At 32.6% G+C, this 20,132-nt stretch overlaps 1 protein-coding gene and 1 long non-coding RNA gene across 2 annotated transcripts; one reads left to right on the top strand and one right to left on the bottom strand.

The window, feature by feature from the left end:
* Positions 1-850: 850 nt before the first annotated feature.
* Positions 851-3,688, bottom strand: LOC146904414 (isoflavone-7-O-methyltransferase 9-like). Its single transcript, XM_085729757.1, has 2 exons — positions 2,826-3,688; positions 851-1,500 (listed from the first exon to the last, which is right to left on the bottom strand). Exons 1-2 carry the CDS (start codon positions 3,597-3,599, stop codon positions 1,201-1,203), a joined length of 1,074 nt encoding a protein of 357 aa, XP_085585883.1. The 5' UTR covers positions 3,600-3,688; the 3' UTR covers positions 851-1,200.
* Positions 3,689-9,353: 5,665 nt separating this feature from the next.
* On the top strand, positions 9,354-12,405 carry LOC146904413 (uncharacterized). Its single transcript, XR_015019743.1, has 4 exons — positions 9,354-9,683; positions 10,145-10,249; positions 10,673-10,777; positions 12,363-12,405. It is a non-coding gene; the product is annotated as an uncharacterized LOC146904413 (long non-coding RNA).
* The last annotated feature ends 7,727 nt before the right edge of the window (positions 12,406-20,132 follow it).

Here is a 20,132-nt window from a genome sequence, read left to right as displayed (position 1 = left end):
ACATGCACCGAAGTGGTCCTTACTGCTTTGTCTGTCTATGCTATTTTCTTCTTCAAGGTTCCATCAGGTATAATCTCTTTCGATGGGGTGGACAATCAAGATATTTCATATCACTTTACTCAGTTTACTTATTACACAGGTGGTTTGAAAGCGCGGAGGTCTTTTCTCCAGCATGTTTGGCTCCTTACTAGTGAAATAGTATTCTTTGTGGTGGTTAAAAGCCAAAAAGGCTATCTATGTATTTGGTGAACATTTGTGGTGGTCGGGCCCTTTGTCTTGTTTAGGCATTGGCTAGGCTCTTTTTTGTATTCCTTGTGAATTGCTTGTTTTTTAGCAGTCTTTTCGGTACACCTTGTGCCGAGGAGACGGCATGCACCAAAGTGTTTAATAGACATCCCAAACTAGTTGTCGCCTCTATAAAACAAAAATCACCGGCATGCACATACTCACAATAAATACATGCAAAAGAATAGGTCAACCCAAACAGGTAATAGTAATACAAACATTTAAAACAACAAGAGTGGATCCAATCTCTGGTTTTTTTTTTTTAAGAAGATTCAACCCTTAGTTAATCCTAGCAAAGGAGTATTAATCAGAGGTCTACATACTAGTGAATGAACCGACCGTCAATATAGAATGGGTTCAAGAACCAATATCCCCCTACATCAGCAACAAGCAAACGACTCTTTCGAGACAAACAATCCAACATCAAATAGATAGAATGATAAGGATATAAAAACAGTCTAAAACAAATCACATGGACAAATACAGATGTTAAAGTGGCACTGGTTCGAAAGAGTTAAACCTTAACCTTAAAATCTGTAAATCTTAACAGATCTGGACAACGATCTAGAGTCAAAAGATCGAAACACCCACCACAAACTGTATAAACACTTTTAACGACACCACAACGAACATCAATTGACATATAACAGTGAAATAGGGAAGCAACAACCTGGAACGTACATTAACAATACGAAGCTGAAGTTGCGCGAAACGACCCGCAATGAAGCCCACCGAAAGAACAAATCCTAGATTCTGCATATCAACCCAACAATTCCAACCAAGGGAGGACAAAACTAAGAAGAACAACAAACTAAGTTCATAAAACATAACAAATCCGGATCAAACAGAATCAAATCCGGATCAAATAGGGAGGAAGACCCAACATTACAAATTTATCAAGTACACAATAGTTCTTTAAGGATAGATCTCAATAAGAGACAATAATCCAGTACAAGGAGATATTTTGTAGTCTCGGAAGCCTGCTTCTATAAAGAGCTTTTTCCATTCTTCCTCATTTCTCTCTTTTCCATTAAGACATGAAATTGTTACATTCATAAGGAGCTTTATTTGAGTAAGTTCGTTCTCTTCTTTCTTTTCATTTATTACCATGTCTATCACAATCACTTTTCCTCTTTTCCCATCAGTTGTAACAGCTTCTTTACATTTCTTCAATATCTTTATGCAATCCTTATCAGTCCAATCATGTAAAATCCACTGCAAAGTAACAAAAAGCAAGAGAAGAAAGATTATCAAATGATCTTTAATAACTTCCTATGAAAAATTACTAAATTTGCAATTGATTATATACATGTCTAGCAGGTGGCCCATTTGCAAATTTACTAAATTTACAATTGATTATAGGGTTAATTAAGTTTTTAGTCCCTAAAAATATTCACAATTTCGTTTTTAGTCCCTACAAAATAAAATCACACTTTTTAGTCCCAGAGACATTTTCCTTAAGCATTTTAGGGACTAAAAATGATGATGGAAAAATTTTATATGGACTAAAAATGCTGATGGAAAATTTTATATGGACTAAAAATGTTGATGGAAAATTTTATAGGGACTAAAAAGTGTGATTTTATTTTGTAGGGACTAAAAACAAAATTCTGAATATTTATATGGACCATTTACTTAATTAACCCTTGATTATATGCATATCTAGCAGGTGCCCAATAAATCTTGGAGAAGCTCTGATACATCTTAGAAAATAGAAATTGTGATTGGGGCCTAACAAAGCCCCACAAAACCGGCTTGTGAGTTGAGGCTTGCCAGACCATCGCCTATCCGATGTAGGACTCTTAACAACAGGTATTGTTGCTTATAGCGAAAAATAGTCTCACGAATAATTCACGAGTCCATATTTAAAAAAAGCCTTTTCAGAATTATACCCATGACATCCCATGTTTTCCGGCCAGCAAATAATTTTATTGGCTAAATGTTGTTTCAAGATCGAGACACATTCTCTCGAGATATATAGCAACGCTCATTGTAAGATACTAGATCTCATATATAATTAAAATAAAAAGTCAAAGAAAGTAAATGTATAGGGAGTAGTCATCAACATTATTAATAATAATTTCGTCTTTCCAATTTTTCTTGTGAACAAAATGCTCATTGATTTCTTGTGAACACGGTAAGTTTATTGACTAAATGTTGTTTCACGATCGAGACACATTCTCTCGAGATATATAGCAATGCTCATTGTGAAATACTACTTAGATCTCATATATAATTAAAATAAAAATTCAAAGAAAGTAAATGTATAGGGAGTAGTCATCAACATTATTAATAATAATTTTGTCTTTCCAATTTTTCTTTTTTAAATTATATACAAAGCCTCCTTACAAGACAAATTCTAAAATTACAAACTCTATTTTAAATTACTAGATACTTTTATATTTTTGACTTTTTATACTATACAAGTTCGTACATGATCACCCATCACTGATACTACTGATTTATCTCGAGAGGTAAAATAAATATCAATTTTAAAATAAAGTGATAGAGATAAAATATCTTAGTTTAGAAAAGCATACCTTAAGCAGGACAGCATCAGCTTTAGGAACAGATATGAACATGTCCCCACCAACATATGTCAAATTGTTACTTCCACATAAATTCTCTACAACCTTTGGACGATCAAAAACAACACATTTCAACTTAGGAAATGTCTCACAAATAATCTTACCAGTTGTTCCATTTCCACCGCCAACATCCACAATTGATTCCAAGCCCTCAAACACAAAATTGCAATCTTGCAATGCCAAGTTAATCATTTTGGAATCACTAGCCATAGCATCATTGAACAATCTATTATATTCAGGATTTTTGTTAAGAAACTCCCATAAATCGCATCCTAAAGAGGTAGCAAAGAGGGTGAGATCTTCCTCATAAATCCACTTCTTGAAATTATGAAATGAAGCATTTAATTTAGGATCAAGAACACACTCAACCATTGGAGCTAAACAAAGTTCAGTTCCTTTAACAAGAAGCTCTGAAGTAACTGTGAGAGCATAAGCTTCTTCTTCATTTTCTAATTCTTGATTTGTTACTATCTCAAAGAATCCATTGTGTGCAAGGAGACGCATGAGACGCTGCACGTAATCGACTTTGGTTAATGGAATTTGAAGAATTGAAACTAAGTTTGAAAGAGTAATTGGTTTGCCATGATTGTAGATAATAGTTGGTATGTTCATTGCAACCGACCATTTAAGAGACATGGAATCTAAGAAAGCATACATGTTTTTGTATAATAGAGCTTGTGCTTTGAAAATTTCACTTGGTTTACGGTTATTTATTGAAGAAGCCATATACCTGCAAATGAATCTTGAATTCTGTTTTGGTGCTATTTCAGAATTTGATTCGGTTTATAGACCAACACATTACTCCTATTTTACTACTATAATATTTGCAACATGTAATGTGATGTAATACCTAGAGCGAAATGATATTATTATACTATAATTGCAACACTACGTACTATTAAATTTTGTCAACCTAGAGCGACATGATATTATTATACTATAATTGCACATGTAATATACTACGAAACCAAAAAAAAAAAAATGTAAATATAATACAACAAAATTTTGTCCATACCCAGCTAGCCTGGACACTCGCCCGGACTCAATCGATACTTTCTTTATACTAGGTTCAACTCAATAGCCCATTAACCCACTTAAAAAAAATTAAAAAATTGGGCAAACTCAAATACTTTTCACACGCGCACAACAAAAATCACTTGATGATGTTGATATTATTCGAACATTCACCGCAAAAAGGTCTCGGAAAGGTCACTTACCTCCTAATTTTATTTAGCACACTATTGGTAGGTTATATTTCTTTTCTCTTATTTCAAATTGTACTTTTGTTGACAAAATGACGGACCTCTTTTATTTCTATTTATGACTATTTATCTATACTATAACTATTTCAAATAATAACATAAATAATATCAAAAGAGTTGATTTTTTATTTTCCAATTATACAATATAAAAAGTTTCGTTATAAGAATACCATATTTTTTGTGTCATTCAAAAAGATAAGAATTTATATTGTTGGTGTCATTGAAAAAGATATGTTTAGTCTTTTTAATAAGAAAAAGATATGCATAGTTTGATGCAATATAAAGGTGCAAAATATATATAAGTATAATATTTTTAGGCATCTATACTTGTACTTTTAATTAAAATCAAAATTTTATAAAAATAATTATACGCATTATGCAACACTAAAATGAAATTATATGCATTGGCGTAACAAAAAAACAGACAGACAGACATAAAGTATTACTCTAAACGCTAATGTGTGTGTTTATTTCATAAAAAATACCGTTTATAATTTTTAAACGTTAGCGCAATAAAAAGAGCGGAAGAACGGGTACGTGAGTGCTTGTTTTTTCGCTAGTATATATTATATCACATGTGAAGTTACGATAATTTTTGCCCAAGCTCTATAAAATTCTTGGCTCCGCCACTAATATTGTCAAAATATTGCCCCCTAAATTAACAATCAATTAGAGTTTGTTCCAAAAAAAATAAATAATAAACAATTAGAAGACATGATCGGGTACTGATAACTCTTCATCAAGAAAGACTTGTTAGTGTCTTTTATTATCATCTTAGTCTTATTTGTTGTAGTATATTGCAATTTTGGTTATTGTTAGGAATTATTGTTAATATTTTGTTTTTATTTCTTTAAATCAATTAGATTTTTTATGATAACTAGACCTTGCACCCGTTCTGCCGCACGGGCCATATCGATTGCAAACAAAACATGCTATTACGTTGCAAATTAATAATTTTTTGGTTCCAAAAACAATGTTAAAAATAATGATACACGTTATAAGTAACAAACATTCAAATAGAACATTCAAATAAATAGAAAATAATGTAAACGTAGTAGACAAAAGCGAAGTTTAATAGCACAATTATAACTTATAATTTTAATGTCATCATATTTGGGGTTGTTATAACTTATTATGTAAATTTCGATAAAGGAAAAAAAATTGTTCATTATATAGAGCAGTTTTGGTGTTTTTGCACATGCGGAGTAATTCCATAATTTAATAGCATTAAGATTTCGTAAATTAAACCTAAGCCCTTCTGGATAAAGACCTATATATCAAACAGTTTATGTAAAGATGAATTTCAGTTTTTGTTAAAATACGTAGAAAAAAAATGGCGGTGATTTTAAACTAAATATTAAAATAGTATAAAATTTGAGCAATTAAGTGTTCAATAGCAAATGAATAAGGCTTGGTTGTTATTGTTGTTGTTGTTGTAAGTGTTCAATAGCAATTGAATAATAACAACAAATTCAAGAAATGTTACTTAGTAGCTGTGAAGTTACCTTGACTTCTGAAACAGTAAGAACAAATGCTACATTAATAACTGATTTTAACTTGAAGAGCAGTAACAATTATAAAATTAGTTCCTGAATACCTTCAATATCATGAATCTTAGAATAACATTATATAAGGAAAATCTTAAGTAGCATGAGTTTAACTTGATGAACAATACAGTTAAAATGTAATCGATTGTAGCGGTTATAATACATAGAAGAATACCATATATATAAATCTCATCGTATATATCGGTTTTTTCACATTGAATAACACGACTGGTAAAAATTTCGCTCTAAATAGCGGTGAGTCTACAATGAGTAAGACCACGATATAGAGCAGTGACTAAATCACAGTGTTTCATACAATTGATCATAAGCTGTAGAAGTCGTAAAATACAAAGTTTAGTGCGTGTATCATATTATAATGACGGTTGAAATCAACACTGTCATAAAAAAGCAAAGTTGCTTGAAATTATCTTTCTAAATAGCGGTGATTCTACGTTGATTAATAGCACAATAAAAACCAGTTCCATGATCGCGATGTTTCTAGAATTGATCATTGAGTTACAATGCATAACCGTCAACTATTATTGCGTAGAACACATTATATTTACGGTTGAAATGAACACTGTCAGTGTTTCTTTGTTGATGATCATAAGCTGCAGCATTCATAAACATCAAAGTTACATGTGCAGATCATATTATAATGAGAGTTGAAATACTCTGTCACAAAACCGCAAAGTTGCTTAAAAATGTCTTTCTAAATAGCGGTGATTCAACATTGATTAATACCACAGTAAAAAGCAGTTCATAAATCGTGGTGTTTATACAATTGATCATAGCTTTTCACGATTTAACCGTCAACCATTATTGCACTGTCAAATGCAGCAGTGAGCTTATAATTCTTACAAACCCGTATACAACTGGTAGGTACAAAGAATACACAAAACAACAATAAGCCAATAGCCTGCATACGGCTGATAGGTACAAAAAAAACATGCTAAAACCTAAAAATAAGACCATACTGTCGACTAAAAAACGAATGTCAAACAAATCTGCAGCACGACCATAAAGTAACCTCATCAATGATTGGTAAAACGAACCTGAACTATAACCATGCAAAACAAAACGACAGCTGCACAGAGCCTGAAAACATGTAGTGCACAACACAAAGCTGCATGAAACAACACGAAAGGCAGCCAACACCCGAAAAACTCAAAGATACCTGCAGCCAAAACAGAAAAGTGTGAAATGCATCAGCATTCCAAAACAAAAACCCAGTAGCTACCTCAATGAATTTGCCAGATTTTAAGAAACTGAGTGATACTTTCAAGGAAAATTGAAGGCCAACCTTGCTGTTCCATCCATGTGTCCCACGCCGACCAATAAAATAAACAAATAATCACATGTAACTTGAAATTTGACAAAAGCTTTATCTCAAAGTTTTTGGATTCTAATAAAGCTAGAGACTACATGTGTACCATAAGCAACATTTATTAGTAATCATGAATGGCCGCAATATGTTAGTAATCATGTTGTCTAATTGTTCATTTATTTTTCTCGTAACCAACTATACTAAATAATTGAACCTTAACATATAACACTGAAGTTTCTATCAGTAAATAAAATTCAAAATATTCTATAGAGAAACCATTCATTAAGTTTACTATTACCAAAACTGCACCGAACAATTAAACATTATTTTCAACAAAAATCTGAAATCTAAATGCTAATAACACGATTTTCTTTAGACTATTCAAGTCATGCCTGCAATTCATTTACAATGCATTGCAAACCATATTAGAGTACTTGCACTCTTGTAGCCATTTTTCATGTTCAAACGCAGTTAAGCATTTGAAACCACTTATGTATGTGTTTTTAAATGCTTCAGAATGTTTTTTTTATATACATGGATAATGTTCTTAAAGAGGAAAGTAGTAAAAGAATTCATGAGCAATGCTCCAATAAGCTTGCCCAACTGTCATAAATAAACTCCAGTCAACTTTGCAAATTTAGTGAGTACAAAAACTGATAGAAATTGGACAACAAATCAAGTTATACAATAGTAGTTTCTCAACCAAATCTTTCCATTTCAAACTTCAAATTTAAAATTACCTCTTGAGATAGAAAGATACATGCAGGCATAAGATACTAATCAATAACGACATGAAAACTACAACTGAAATCAAGTGACTTAAAAACTTTACAGCCTCCAACATCTTAGTAAGGTTAGCTGGTCTGAATCTCGCAAAATTGGATATTGGAAAATTACTTTAACAGATAAAATTGTGGACAGATAAATTATTTGAAAAATTGGATATTTGAAAATTACCAAGTTATACACAGATAAAATGCCAATCTAAAGTTACATAAGAAAATATGCAAATTGTGGAAATATTACTAATTTGCAAGGGGACTGCAACCGGTGAATGAAGTTGCATGCAAAATATGAGTTCTTGTATATGACTGCTCACACTCGCAAGATTTATGATCAGAACCAAGATTCATAATCTACAATTTTCTTCTTTCCCCCAATTGTGCCTTTATGTTTACCTGCTATGACAACAGAACAATTGAAAACTCAATGAAACAACATTATTCATAAAAAAAAACTAAAAAGTCTAATGAAAAATAGAGATTATATTAGATTAGTTTTATCCTACTTCTGATCAAATTAGTAACCTTCACAATGCCTAAAGAAAAGAAAAGAAAACAAAAATAATCAAACAATTTGGGGTTGCTAATGAATAATCTAATTAAACAAATCAAATTAGACAAATCCCATGTAGAGACATTTTCTATAGTGTATCCAAATTCCATTTTAAAAGGATGAGATGTTTAGAAACTTTAGCAATCCAAAATTGATCATTTAGGGAGGAAAGTATCTACACAACTAAAACAATCTATATATAAAAGTTAACCCATGCCAACATTTTAGCCCTAATTAAACCTAAGCCCTAATGAATAAAATTCCTATTTTACCCTAACCAACAAACATACACGTTTTCTTTTTCCCAAAACAAACACGCGTTTCTTCTTCTTCCTCTTATCATCATCACCACCGCCAACCCTAATCTCTTCACACCTAATCTCCTATTTTCACACCTTTATTTCTTGCTTTTCTCCTCCGCCATCATCATCTACAAATTTATATGCTTCTCCCTTTTTCAACGACGGCCGATCCGTGCCTCCAAGTCACTGAACTCGATGGCCGATTCATTTATCAACCGTCAACCCTTTTCCGACGTCGGCTGAACCCTGACCCTTTTTCAACGACGGTATGTATATTTTCCTCTCTTTCTCTCACGCGTTTCTTTGTATGTGTTAGTCGCTGACCTAGGCTGCAAATCCATGGCTTTATGTCGCAACGGTCATAGCGAGACAACATAATACGACGAATTCGGGAAGCATTTCTGAATGATTCAATTGCAAAACCTCTCTTCAACAACCCGGGAAGCATTTCGGCGACGATTCGGTTTCCACTGTTTAGGTAATTCTTAGATGTGCTTATCATATGGTATCAGATCATTCTTTGTGACTTTGAGAGCAACTAATAGTTGGGGTTTGATTTGTTTTCCAATTTATGGATTTTTATATCAGGGATTTCCTAAATCAAAGTAATTTTTTTCTGGTAATTTTTTCAGTGGCAGTGTAACTTTAGCAATTGAAATGCTAATAGTGTGCGGCCGATATGCATTTTATGGATGTTTGAGGTCCAGTAATTGAATATGTCAGGTCTGAATTTTCATCCTTTTTGGTTGAAGGTAGTTTACTTTTTCCTTATAGACTCTGTTTATCACGAGCCAAGTCTTTGTTTTCTTAATTGTATTTCCCTCGAACTTCTTAATTTGCATTATCTTATGGAATAGTTCTTTATGGAATAGATTATGAAAGTCGGTTAGTTACTTTTGCAGGATTCAATTGCAAGAACTAAAGAGTGGAGCAAAACAACCATTGTAAAGATTACTTCCCATATGCCATCAATTACTAAATGACGCGGATTATACAAAGAACAGGGTAAATCACATACTTAAACACAAATTCTGAAGGTAAATTAAAAAGGAAGAAGCTAGAAATTTTTATTTTATGGTATTGTTTATATTATTGAGATTTTTACTATTGAATTTTATAGCAAAGAGACTATTATTTGTTAGTCCTTTGGTTACTCCTGAATTTTATAGCAAGCCAATAATTTTATAGAAAACAATTGAATTTTGTAATTACAAAACCAGTCCCTTTCTTGAAACAGACTGTTATTTTAGCAATGATAGTCATTTGGTTACTCTTTTTGAATGAAATTAATGGTAATTTTTTAATTTTTTTAATAAGAAACTAACACATTTCCAACAAGCTATTTTTTTCTCCTACTTTACTTCCTATTTGTTATGCTTTTACTAACTTTGGCCATTAACTTTAATGTTATACATGCTACAACAAATACAAATGCACTATGTTCCTACTGTTTATGCATATCAACCATGTTGTTATTATTGTCCCCTACATTCAACAGAGCTATCAGAAGGGCTGATGTCGTCAACGATTTAGCTGAGTCACAAGGAAGATTGTAATTTGGGTAGGTGATTCGGCTGAATCACTATAAAGGATGCAATATAGGGTAAGTAAACCACACTGATGTCCTCTTCATTTACTATTGAATTTTATAGCAAAGAGACTATTATTTGTTAGTCCTTTGGTTACTCTTGAATTTTATAGCAAGCCAATAATTTTATAGAAAACAATTGAATTTTGTAATTACAAAACCAGTCCCTTTCTTGAAACAGACTGTTATTTTAGCAATAATAGTCATTTGGTTACTCTTTTTGAATGAAATTAATGGTAATTTTTTATTTTTTTTAATAAAAAACACATTTCCAACAAGCTATTTTTTTCTCCTACTTTACTTCCTATTTGTTATGCTTTTACTAACTTTGGCCATTAACTTTAATGTTATACATGCTACAACAAATACAAATGCATTATGTTCCTACTGTTTATGCATATCAACCATGTTGTTATTATTGTCCCCTACATTCAGCAGAGCTATCAGAAGGGCTGATGTCGTCAACGATTTAGCTGAGTCACAAGGAAGATTGTAATTTGGGTAGGTGATTCGGCTGAATCACTATAAAGGATGCAATATAGGGTAAGTAAACTACACTTATGTCCTCTTCATAAAACAATTGAATCTCTTGAAATTTCAATGTCAAACAGAGAACTATAAAAACATGCTTAATGCCAACATGCTCTTGATTTTTGGACAGTGCTCTATTTGGTTGATTTTTTTTAAGAAATTGTTGTAAGGTTTATTGCCATTTAATTTGCTTTATTTTGAATTAGAGAATGATTTGTTGTTGTAGGATTTTATCTTAAGATTTGATTGAGTTCTATATAATGTAATTTGATTGAGTAAAGCAATTGAAGCTCTTGAAAATGCATCGCCAAATTGATAACCGTATAAATTAATACTATACTTATGATTAATACCAACATGTCATTGGTTGATCTGTAATTCTATAATGTCTGATTATTTGTTTCACAACAACCGATGTGAGTCATCAATGACTGCCAAATTAAAAATCCATAAATTTTGCAAAGTGAAAGTTTTGAAGTGGGAAATATAGGTGGGACGCAAGGTCAATTGTCACGCTCTATTGTGGATCTATTAACAAGCCCAATTGCATATTCAAAGAATGATGAGTCGAGTATTGTGCATGGTGTGATGGTTTTTCTGGTTTGTCAAGTGACTCAAGTCTCAACATAGCTGAAGCCGTGCCCAATGCATTGCCAGAATAAAATATTTATGCTGGTGAAAATGTGACAGATTTTAGTTTGGTGTGTGATGAAAAGGAGCTTAATTTGAAAGGAAGCGATGAGGTAAAATCAGAAAAAGCTCTTCCTCACTTTCTCTCATCACTCTCAACTCTCTATTTTATTCATGGTTGAACATGGATTCATCCCTAAAGCAATCAGAAATGACTTCACTGTAACAACTGGATCTCAACTTGCTCATCCACCTAATCAACGATGTCGAAATCGAAAACAGACATTGATGATCTTAAACTGCTCATCCTTTCTTCATCGTACACATTTTCTCTCACTCATTGGACTCTTCTCTCCTTAACAACCTCAATTAGACTCTTATCTCATTAACGACTTATTACTTTTGTTCTTTATTGTTAACTCTTCTTTCTCTATTTTTTTGTGATGAACATGCGTGCAAATTGCAAAGTGTGTACAATAATTTTTATGTCTTTTATGTTTGTTCTGTTATTTGCTATTTTGATTTGGACAATGTCATGTTTGGAAAGCTAACATGCTTTATAATGTGTTTAAACAGTTACTAAAACTAAAGTTGGTCTTTTTCTATTTTAAATTATTTGACAACTTTTAAGTGTGAAAAGATAGACTCATGGTTTGTTTTCTTCCCTCAATTAGACTCTTATCTCATTAACGACTTATTACTTTTGTTCTTTATTGTTAACTCTTCTTTCTCTATTTTTTTGTGATGAACATGCGTGCAAATTGCAAAGTGTGTACAATAATTTTTATGTCTTTTATGTTTGTTCTGTTATTTGCTATTTTGATTTGGACAATGTCATGTTTGGAAAGCTAACATGCTTTATAATGTGTTTAATCAGTTACTAAAACTAAAGTTGGTCTTTTTCTATTGTAAATTATTTGACAACTTTTAAGTGTGAAAAGATAGACTCATGGTTTGTTTTCTTCAGGTGAAGCACTATTGATCTCAAATGATATGTTATTGGATGGATGAGGTAGTTCAATCACTATGGTCACTACTTTTTATGCATTAAAATTTTGTTTATGATATGGTAATGCGAGCTTGCCATCAGGTTTTTTTAGTTGATAATATGATTGCCTCTGGCTTTGAGAGGCAAGTTCAACATTTATAAGTAAAAAAACAATGGTTTCCTCTAACATGATTGTTAGATACTTATTTGTAGCGTGGCTAGAGGTCAAAATTATAATATTTTGACATATCTTTTAATCAATAGACATTTGGGAAAAACAATGATGTTCATTAGTCATGACACAAAACAATTGTACGTATTGATTCAACAAGCATGCCTCTTTGTTTAAGTTGCTGCAACTTTTAAGTTTGCAATTTTCAATTGTTTAAATAGAATTGATCTGAAATTGTCTATAACTAAACTTAGGTTTTTAAAGAATATATTTTTAAAGCCCGGCTCTCTGTTTGACCTCTTCATTAGATGGTTAATCAACTTACCTCATTTAGTGAGATTCCTTCCAAGGTTCCATTTTTTCTACTACTGACCATTTTAGTCCAATTTACTCATTTAGTGAGATTCCTTCCAAGGTTCCATTTTTCCCACTACTGACCATTTTAGTCCAATTTACTCTATACACTGTTTATTGTAAAATTAATTTGCAGTTATTGATGATAAGCATGTGGTCTCCATATATTTTAGTGAGCTCATGTAGATTCTCTGATATGTATATATGTGATTTTTTGTTGTGATGAGATAGCAGGTTAAATGAATTAGGATGATCAAAAGGCACAATTAGTTGACTTTGTTTATCACTCTACGGTGTATTTCTTCACAAGAGCTGCTTTTGATTTTCCAATGTGAAGAATAAGTTTGAGTACAAAGTGCAAGTGAACTTTATAGCTATCATGATACATTAAATCTTATTGAACAATGATGTCATCATATACTTTACTGTAACATATGACTGAATTTTAGTTTGGCGAACTCCTAAGCCACAGCACTAAATAATACTTAGACAACTTACAACAATCCTTATATGGTAGATGTAATATGCCCCTGTTAAGGTACAATATTCCATATATGGTAGATACAATATACAATGTTTAAGAAGGATGTCTATATTAGTAATTGACTTTTGTATATCTATTTGAAAATGAGAAACAAATAATTTTATTTGATGATATCTTTAACAGATAGATCAATCAATGAGTTTTTGGCCATAGACGTGAGTGGACTCTGCCTTGGATATGTGGAGTAGAGGTTTCAGAAATTTCAGAAGAGTGTTATATTTTAAATTTATTTAAATTTGTATGCTCTCGCATTCTATAGTTAACTTTCCAAATTATTTTGCCATTTTTAACTGCTCAATTTATATAGCACCGGCCCAATACTTATTTGATTTAGATTTTATTTAATCAAGTCCAAAGTTACACATTTCTCAAAATCATAGGGGCTACGAGTTTTGATTTATGTTTCTATTTATATTGTAGGTATAAATAATTTGTTATTAACATTTGTATTCAGTATATATCCAATAAATTGTATTTGTGGATAATCTAATTTATATTCATTACTATTTTTATTTCATCAATTTATTTATCAATAATTATACAATGTATTTTTGCTTTTCCCTAATACTTTTACATTATATATGACCCGTGCGGTAGCACGGGTGAAAAGTCTAGTCTGAATAATGAATAAACCCTAATACTTTTACATTATATATGACCCGTGCGGTAGCACGGGTGAAAAGTCTAGTCTGAATAATGAATAAACAAACAAAATCTTATTGAACCTAATCGAACCTCCTTCTTAAGCAATATGCTATGTTGTAGCAACTTTCTTTACAAAAAAAAAATTATAAATAAGGATTAAAAATGAATGAAAATAAGGGATGATGAAACAGGGAGGTAAAACATGAAAGAGAACCCAAGAAAAAATCACAAAATCTTTTTGATAACCATAAAAGAAATTGGAATTGTGAACAAAAATAAAAAACAAAATTCCCCTAAATTCTTACTGTAGATTAAAGTCTTGATGGATGAATTGGAGAGAGAGAGAGAGAGAGAGTTGTTGCATGTTCTTGCCCTTCCGGTGAGAAGCGGCAATGTTTTTGCCGACGGCGGAAGCTTTTAAGTCGGAGTGAGAGACAACATCGATGGCTTTGGATCACCGGCAACAATGAATTTGGTTATCTTCATCCTGATACAGTTTTCTAGATCCACTTGTGATGAATAATCATTGAGGACGTATTTGAGGATATAACCATATTGATACAGATGTAGAGGAAAAAACTGAGAGGAAGAAAGAAAGAATCGTGAGTGGTGGGAGTGATGTTTATTGGGAATAGATGCATGTATTTATTGTCTTATTGAATACTTTGGGAAGAATATGGGTATTGAATGCATATGGGATTGGAAGGATACTGCATAGTTCATCGTAACATACAGATGGGAGATTAGCATTTTTAAAACTGCATTAAATGACCATTTGATGCACCATTTGCGTCCATATAATCAGGGTTTGCAGCTTAACCTAATTTTGGGATATTTGAATTTCAAATTCAACATTTAATGTTTCTTAAGCCAAATATTCCCGCTCAGGCCATTAGGGTTTTAGAAAATGGGGTATGCATAATGTACCTTAGGATTAGATAATAAGATAATTTCTCCCTAACCAGACAATTCTTTAAATTTTATTTGCATCATTTGTTAAGCTTAATAGGTTGATCATAGTTGAGTTGAAAAGTACAATAAGTTACTGAGAGCAACTTTTGTTATTTTTGTCTAGCGATCGCCTGGCGACGATTTGTAACATAGTTAAGGGAAGCTTTCTGCTTGAGTCACCCGACGTAAGCCGACGAGCAGATGAAGGCTTCACATCGCCTGGCGACTCAATATGATTGTCATACGAAGGATGATGAATTTTATAAAACCTCCCTATGTTTGGATATCTGACAACACAATCAGTTATTTTGTGACAATAATTAAAGTTTTCCTTGAGATTTTAGTAGGGTTCTGCCATTTTTGGCATTGTAAGAAGACAACTAGAACATTATTTGGCAGTATAGAAAGTTCAATATTCAACGTTAGGAACACTACTAAAAACACACTTTTAGTTACAGCAGGAATCCGTCGCAAAAAGGGGAAAATTTCGTCGCTTATTGGACCATCAATATATTCTTAAGGGCTCGAATGCCCTCTAGAAAGGCCCCTTCAGAAGAGCTCCTAAGGCTTAGGTGCGCCCTCCAAGAGGCTCCGCCTCAACTAGCTTCTAGAAGCATCTAGAACTCTGTAAAAAGACTTAAAGCCCACATTACTTGGGGTTTAAGTCACGGAAAACCAAGCCCACGGAGAAATATAAATACACCTCTTGAGAGCATTCTGAAGGCATTACATAAACAGTGTAAACCTTAGATTCTATTATTGTACTCACTGCAAGTATAGTTGACGCATCTGTGGGAACCTCGGTAAAAATAACCTATAGGTCACTCTCATAAACCTAAAACCCTCCCGAAAATCTCGAAAATAATGGTCGGCGAAGACCAAACCATCATCAAGCCTCAAGGTCTCACAATCATGGCAATCGCAGAGGGAAATCGTTCACGATGCTATGCCAGTACGCCGTCAACGCGCCGATGGAGTCATTTTATAATCAGGTTCTATCCTTCTAATGTATATTGGTGTGTGGCATAGCAATAACATAATCTTAATTGAATCATTAAGTCAAATATGATCTATGCATAGTATGTTATAATTATAAGGTGATATGTTTGAAAGTCGGATGCATCTCGTTGCTTAATTTTATTTAAGAGTTATGCTAACCGGTGCCCCCGGGGCACTGGTTAAGCATACCATGAAAGGGAATTATTACCATAAAAGGAAACTGCTTTTGACTTTATTATAAATTAATTACACAATTTCAATGCATTAACTACTATATAATTTCTTTTTTCATATCCTTAACCAGTGCCCCGGAGGCACCGCTTAGCATTTCCCGTTATTTTAATCATGTATTTGTTTTTAATTCTTATAAAAATTGTGTATAATTTATAAAAGGAGTTTCACAAGATATCACAACACTTATGTTAATCAATTCAGTTATAAAATCATTGTGTGGAAGCCAATGGAGTTATGCTATTGTTTTGTTCTATCCTTCTAATATTTGTTTACCTTTTACTTTGAAGTAAACAAATTTGTTTGATGTATTTTGGGAACCTATCTGGATATGCGTAAAAAGTAAATCGATGAAAATTTTGTTCAATTTTACACTTTTGGTTTGAATAACATTTTTTGTTCAATATATTTACACTTTTTGATTTGATTTTTTTTTCTCAATATATTTCCACTTTTTCATTTGAATAAAAAATTTTGTTCAATATATTTTGAGACAATGTATCTACACTTTTTGGTTTGAAATAAAAAATTTGTTCAATATATTTTTGGACCAAATCTGAATATATGTAAAAAAGAATAAATCAATGAAAATTTCTACCTTTATAAAAAAATTGTTTTAAATTTTACAACTTTAATTTGAAGAAAAAATTTCGTTCAATATATTAACACATCTAATTTGAAATAAAAAATTGGTTTTGATATATTTTGTGAAGTAATACAAATATAAATAGCAGAAATAAATCAATCACAATTTCGTTCAATTTTACATTTTTAATGTGCATAAAAATATATCTTCAATATATTTTTACGCGTAGGGCTGATATGTAAGACATATCGAAAATAATTACTTTTTCAATTACCAATTGTTTTTCGATGCATATACATAATTTGTGCATAATCAGTCTCATGTACAATTAGCTTTAACTTAATTTGTTTCACTTGCTATTAATTCTCGTTGTGCGAGTTATTTACAATTTAATAGAAAAAGAAAGATGAGTAGAACACAAGAGGTAGTACCAAGTTAATAGAAGAAAGACTACTCTAGGTATCCCGTGGCAAAAGTAAAGTGTAGTATTGTTAAAAGGTCACATATGAGGGATTCTGGCGAGTAAAGCCTTGGTATTTAAGAGGTCCGAGTGACCCACCTCTCTTTCCTAGTAACCTCTTTCATGTACCATTTACTTTGCGAACTGAACTAACTTCTTAGTAAAAACATAAATAAAGGATTAATAGCGCCAGACCCACGTAGAAAAATAAAATTGAGCTGAAAACTTAGTTCCAACTTCATTGGAGGAAGTAAAGACATAGAGAATAATGGAGTGAGCAAGTTAGTTCGAATTTAATAGGAGCGTGATAAGTTAATGGGAGAGATAGTCCCGAGTTAGTAGGAGAACCAAAAAGAGTAAAATTAAATAAAATATTTATTCCCAATTTAGTAGGAGAATGCAGCGGAGAGGAAGATGAGTAAAAAATATAGGCAAGCTAAATAGGAGCAAGACAAAGAGTAAATAGTTCCCATTGAATATGATTGAGTATGATTAAGACTCCTTTATTTTGGAAGTTCATAAGTAACGTTATATTTCAGATAAATCAAGCTTGGGAGGCAAACAAGCCCGCCAAGGGCGAGATTAAACAAAAGGAAGAACTCACCAAACAACACGCCATAATTTAAATGTGAAAAATGAAATATAGAAGTAAAGGTCCCACCATTAAGAGCTTGAAGAGGAAACATGGAGTTATTCTAACCTTTCTCGACCTTTGAGATTTGTTTTGCAGGTTTCTAACGAGGCACCCTACTTTCTAATAAATCTCCATCTTATACTGTTATATTTTACTCAGATATTGCTACCACAAAAATTTACAAGAAAGTTTACATTCAAGAGAGCCTAAAACGTCAAACTTTTTATAAGGCTCTGACGTGGCCAAATCGCCTAAAACATCAACCTTTTCATATGGCTCTGACGCGGTCAAATCGCCTAAAAGGTCAACCTTTGCATAAGGCTCCGATGTGGCCAAATCACCTAAAACGTCAACCTTTTCATAAGGCTCTGACGCTGCCAAATCACCTAAAACGTCAACCTTTTTATAAGGCTCTGACTCGGCCAGAAAACATTAAACCTCAAAAGGAGCTCAGATGCTGTCAAATCAACGCCAAGAAAAAATACTTTACAAGTTCAGCGGCCATATAGACAGTAAACCCAGAAAGGGTTCGACTCAACTACTCTTCGCAAAAAATAAGGTTCATAATAAACCACGAGCCATAACATCAAAATTAACAAGGAGGCTAATAATAAAGCAACCAACAGAAATCAAATTGAACACGGAAAATACTGGAACGCCAAGCTACATCTAACAATAAAGCAAATGTGCCCACTTAAATTACATCAAAATAAAGTTGCAGCGTCACAAAGGACTCGCCCATGACATACACTGATGAATTCGTCGAAGGACATATAAAATGCAGATATTGCCCATACTCCAATATAGAAACTATCGACTTCATAATTACTGTGGACTATCGACTTCATAATTAATCACGTCGTCTTGTCCCAAGACTCGTGTTTGGGAGGTAGTGGACCGTCAATATATAATAAAGGGCACAACGCCCTCCAAAAGGGCCAAAAACGGCCTTAGGCGCGTCCTCTTAAGGGCGCCGCCTCAAAAGGCATCTAGAAACATCTAGAACGCTCTAATGCATCCTATACAATCAACCTCAGGAATTCATCACTTCCCCTTGTCCCAAAGCTCGTGCTTGGGGGGCTGTGGACCATCAATATATTCATAAGGGCTCGAATGCCAGGCGTCCTCCAGAATGACTCGTAAGGATTAGGCACGCCCTCCTAGAGGCGCCACCTCAACTAGCTTCTAGAAGAATATAGAACTCAGTAAAAATACTTAAAGCCCACATTACATGGGTTTAAGTCACGGAAAACCAAGCCCACAAAGGGCTACAAATACACCTCTTGAAAGCATTCTCAAGGTATCACATAAACAGTCTAAACCTTATATTCTATTATTGTACTCACTGCAAGTACACTTATAAACATGTCACCCGAGTGGACAAGGCATCCAGCAGATATAAGTAGTTGGTTATCTATGTGGAAAGGGGAGTGTAATTTACTTAAAAAAAAATCAAATGTTACAAATTTCAATGCATTGATTACACAGATTTTTATAAAAACTTACTAATATTGCTTAAAAAGTGTCTTGAGACACTCATTAACCTTTCCCATTAAAGATTGGCAAGTGCATGCTAACTTGTGCCCTCATTGACACTAGTTAAGGAGACTAAATTAGAAATTTTGCATTGGAAATTGTTAAAAAATGATATGTTCAACTTTTTAAAAGTCAAAAGTTTGTTGTTTTTAAGTAAACATTTCTATTTTTTACTTTCTTAACTAGTGTCTCGGGGGCACTAGTTAACACAACCCATTATAGAAATATATGTATCAAAAGTTGTGCAATCAACTTTTTAAAAGTAAAAATATTATGTTTTTCAATACAAAATTATTTTTTTGTTATTCCTTAACATAGGAGTATGTCTTTAAAGCACAAGTTAGCATGACTCTTAAAAATTTTGAACTATTTTTCCATGCATCTAGAAGGATAAGTGCATTTGGAAAATGACATAACATAATTTATTAGTGAAAAGTTCATACAGACTGTGCTTGTTTTGCAGTTAGTAAGAGTATTTAACTATGACTATTGACTTCTTATCAGGAAAATCAAACCATGGCCAGGACTTTGTAGGCATGACCAGTGACTATTTGGCCAAATATTTGATGATCAATTGTACCTAGCAAGAAATTCATACTTACACTTTTGTTCTTTTTGGAAGAATTTGATATGTTTT

This window comes from Medicago sativa, chromosome 7 (assembly GCF_051527215.1).
Source record: "Medicago sativa cultivar Bolivia chromosome 7, Bolivia_mono, whole genome shotgun sequence".
Taxonomy (NCBI): domain Eukaryota; kingdom Viridiplantae; phylum Streptophyta; class Magnoliopsida; order Fabales; family Fabaceae; genus Medicago; species Medicago sativa.
Note: the sequence above shows the minus strand (reverse complement) of the source record. Positions and strands in the feature narration are given on the sequence as shown.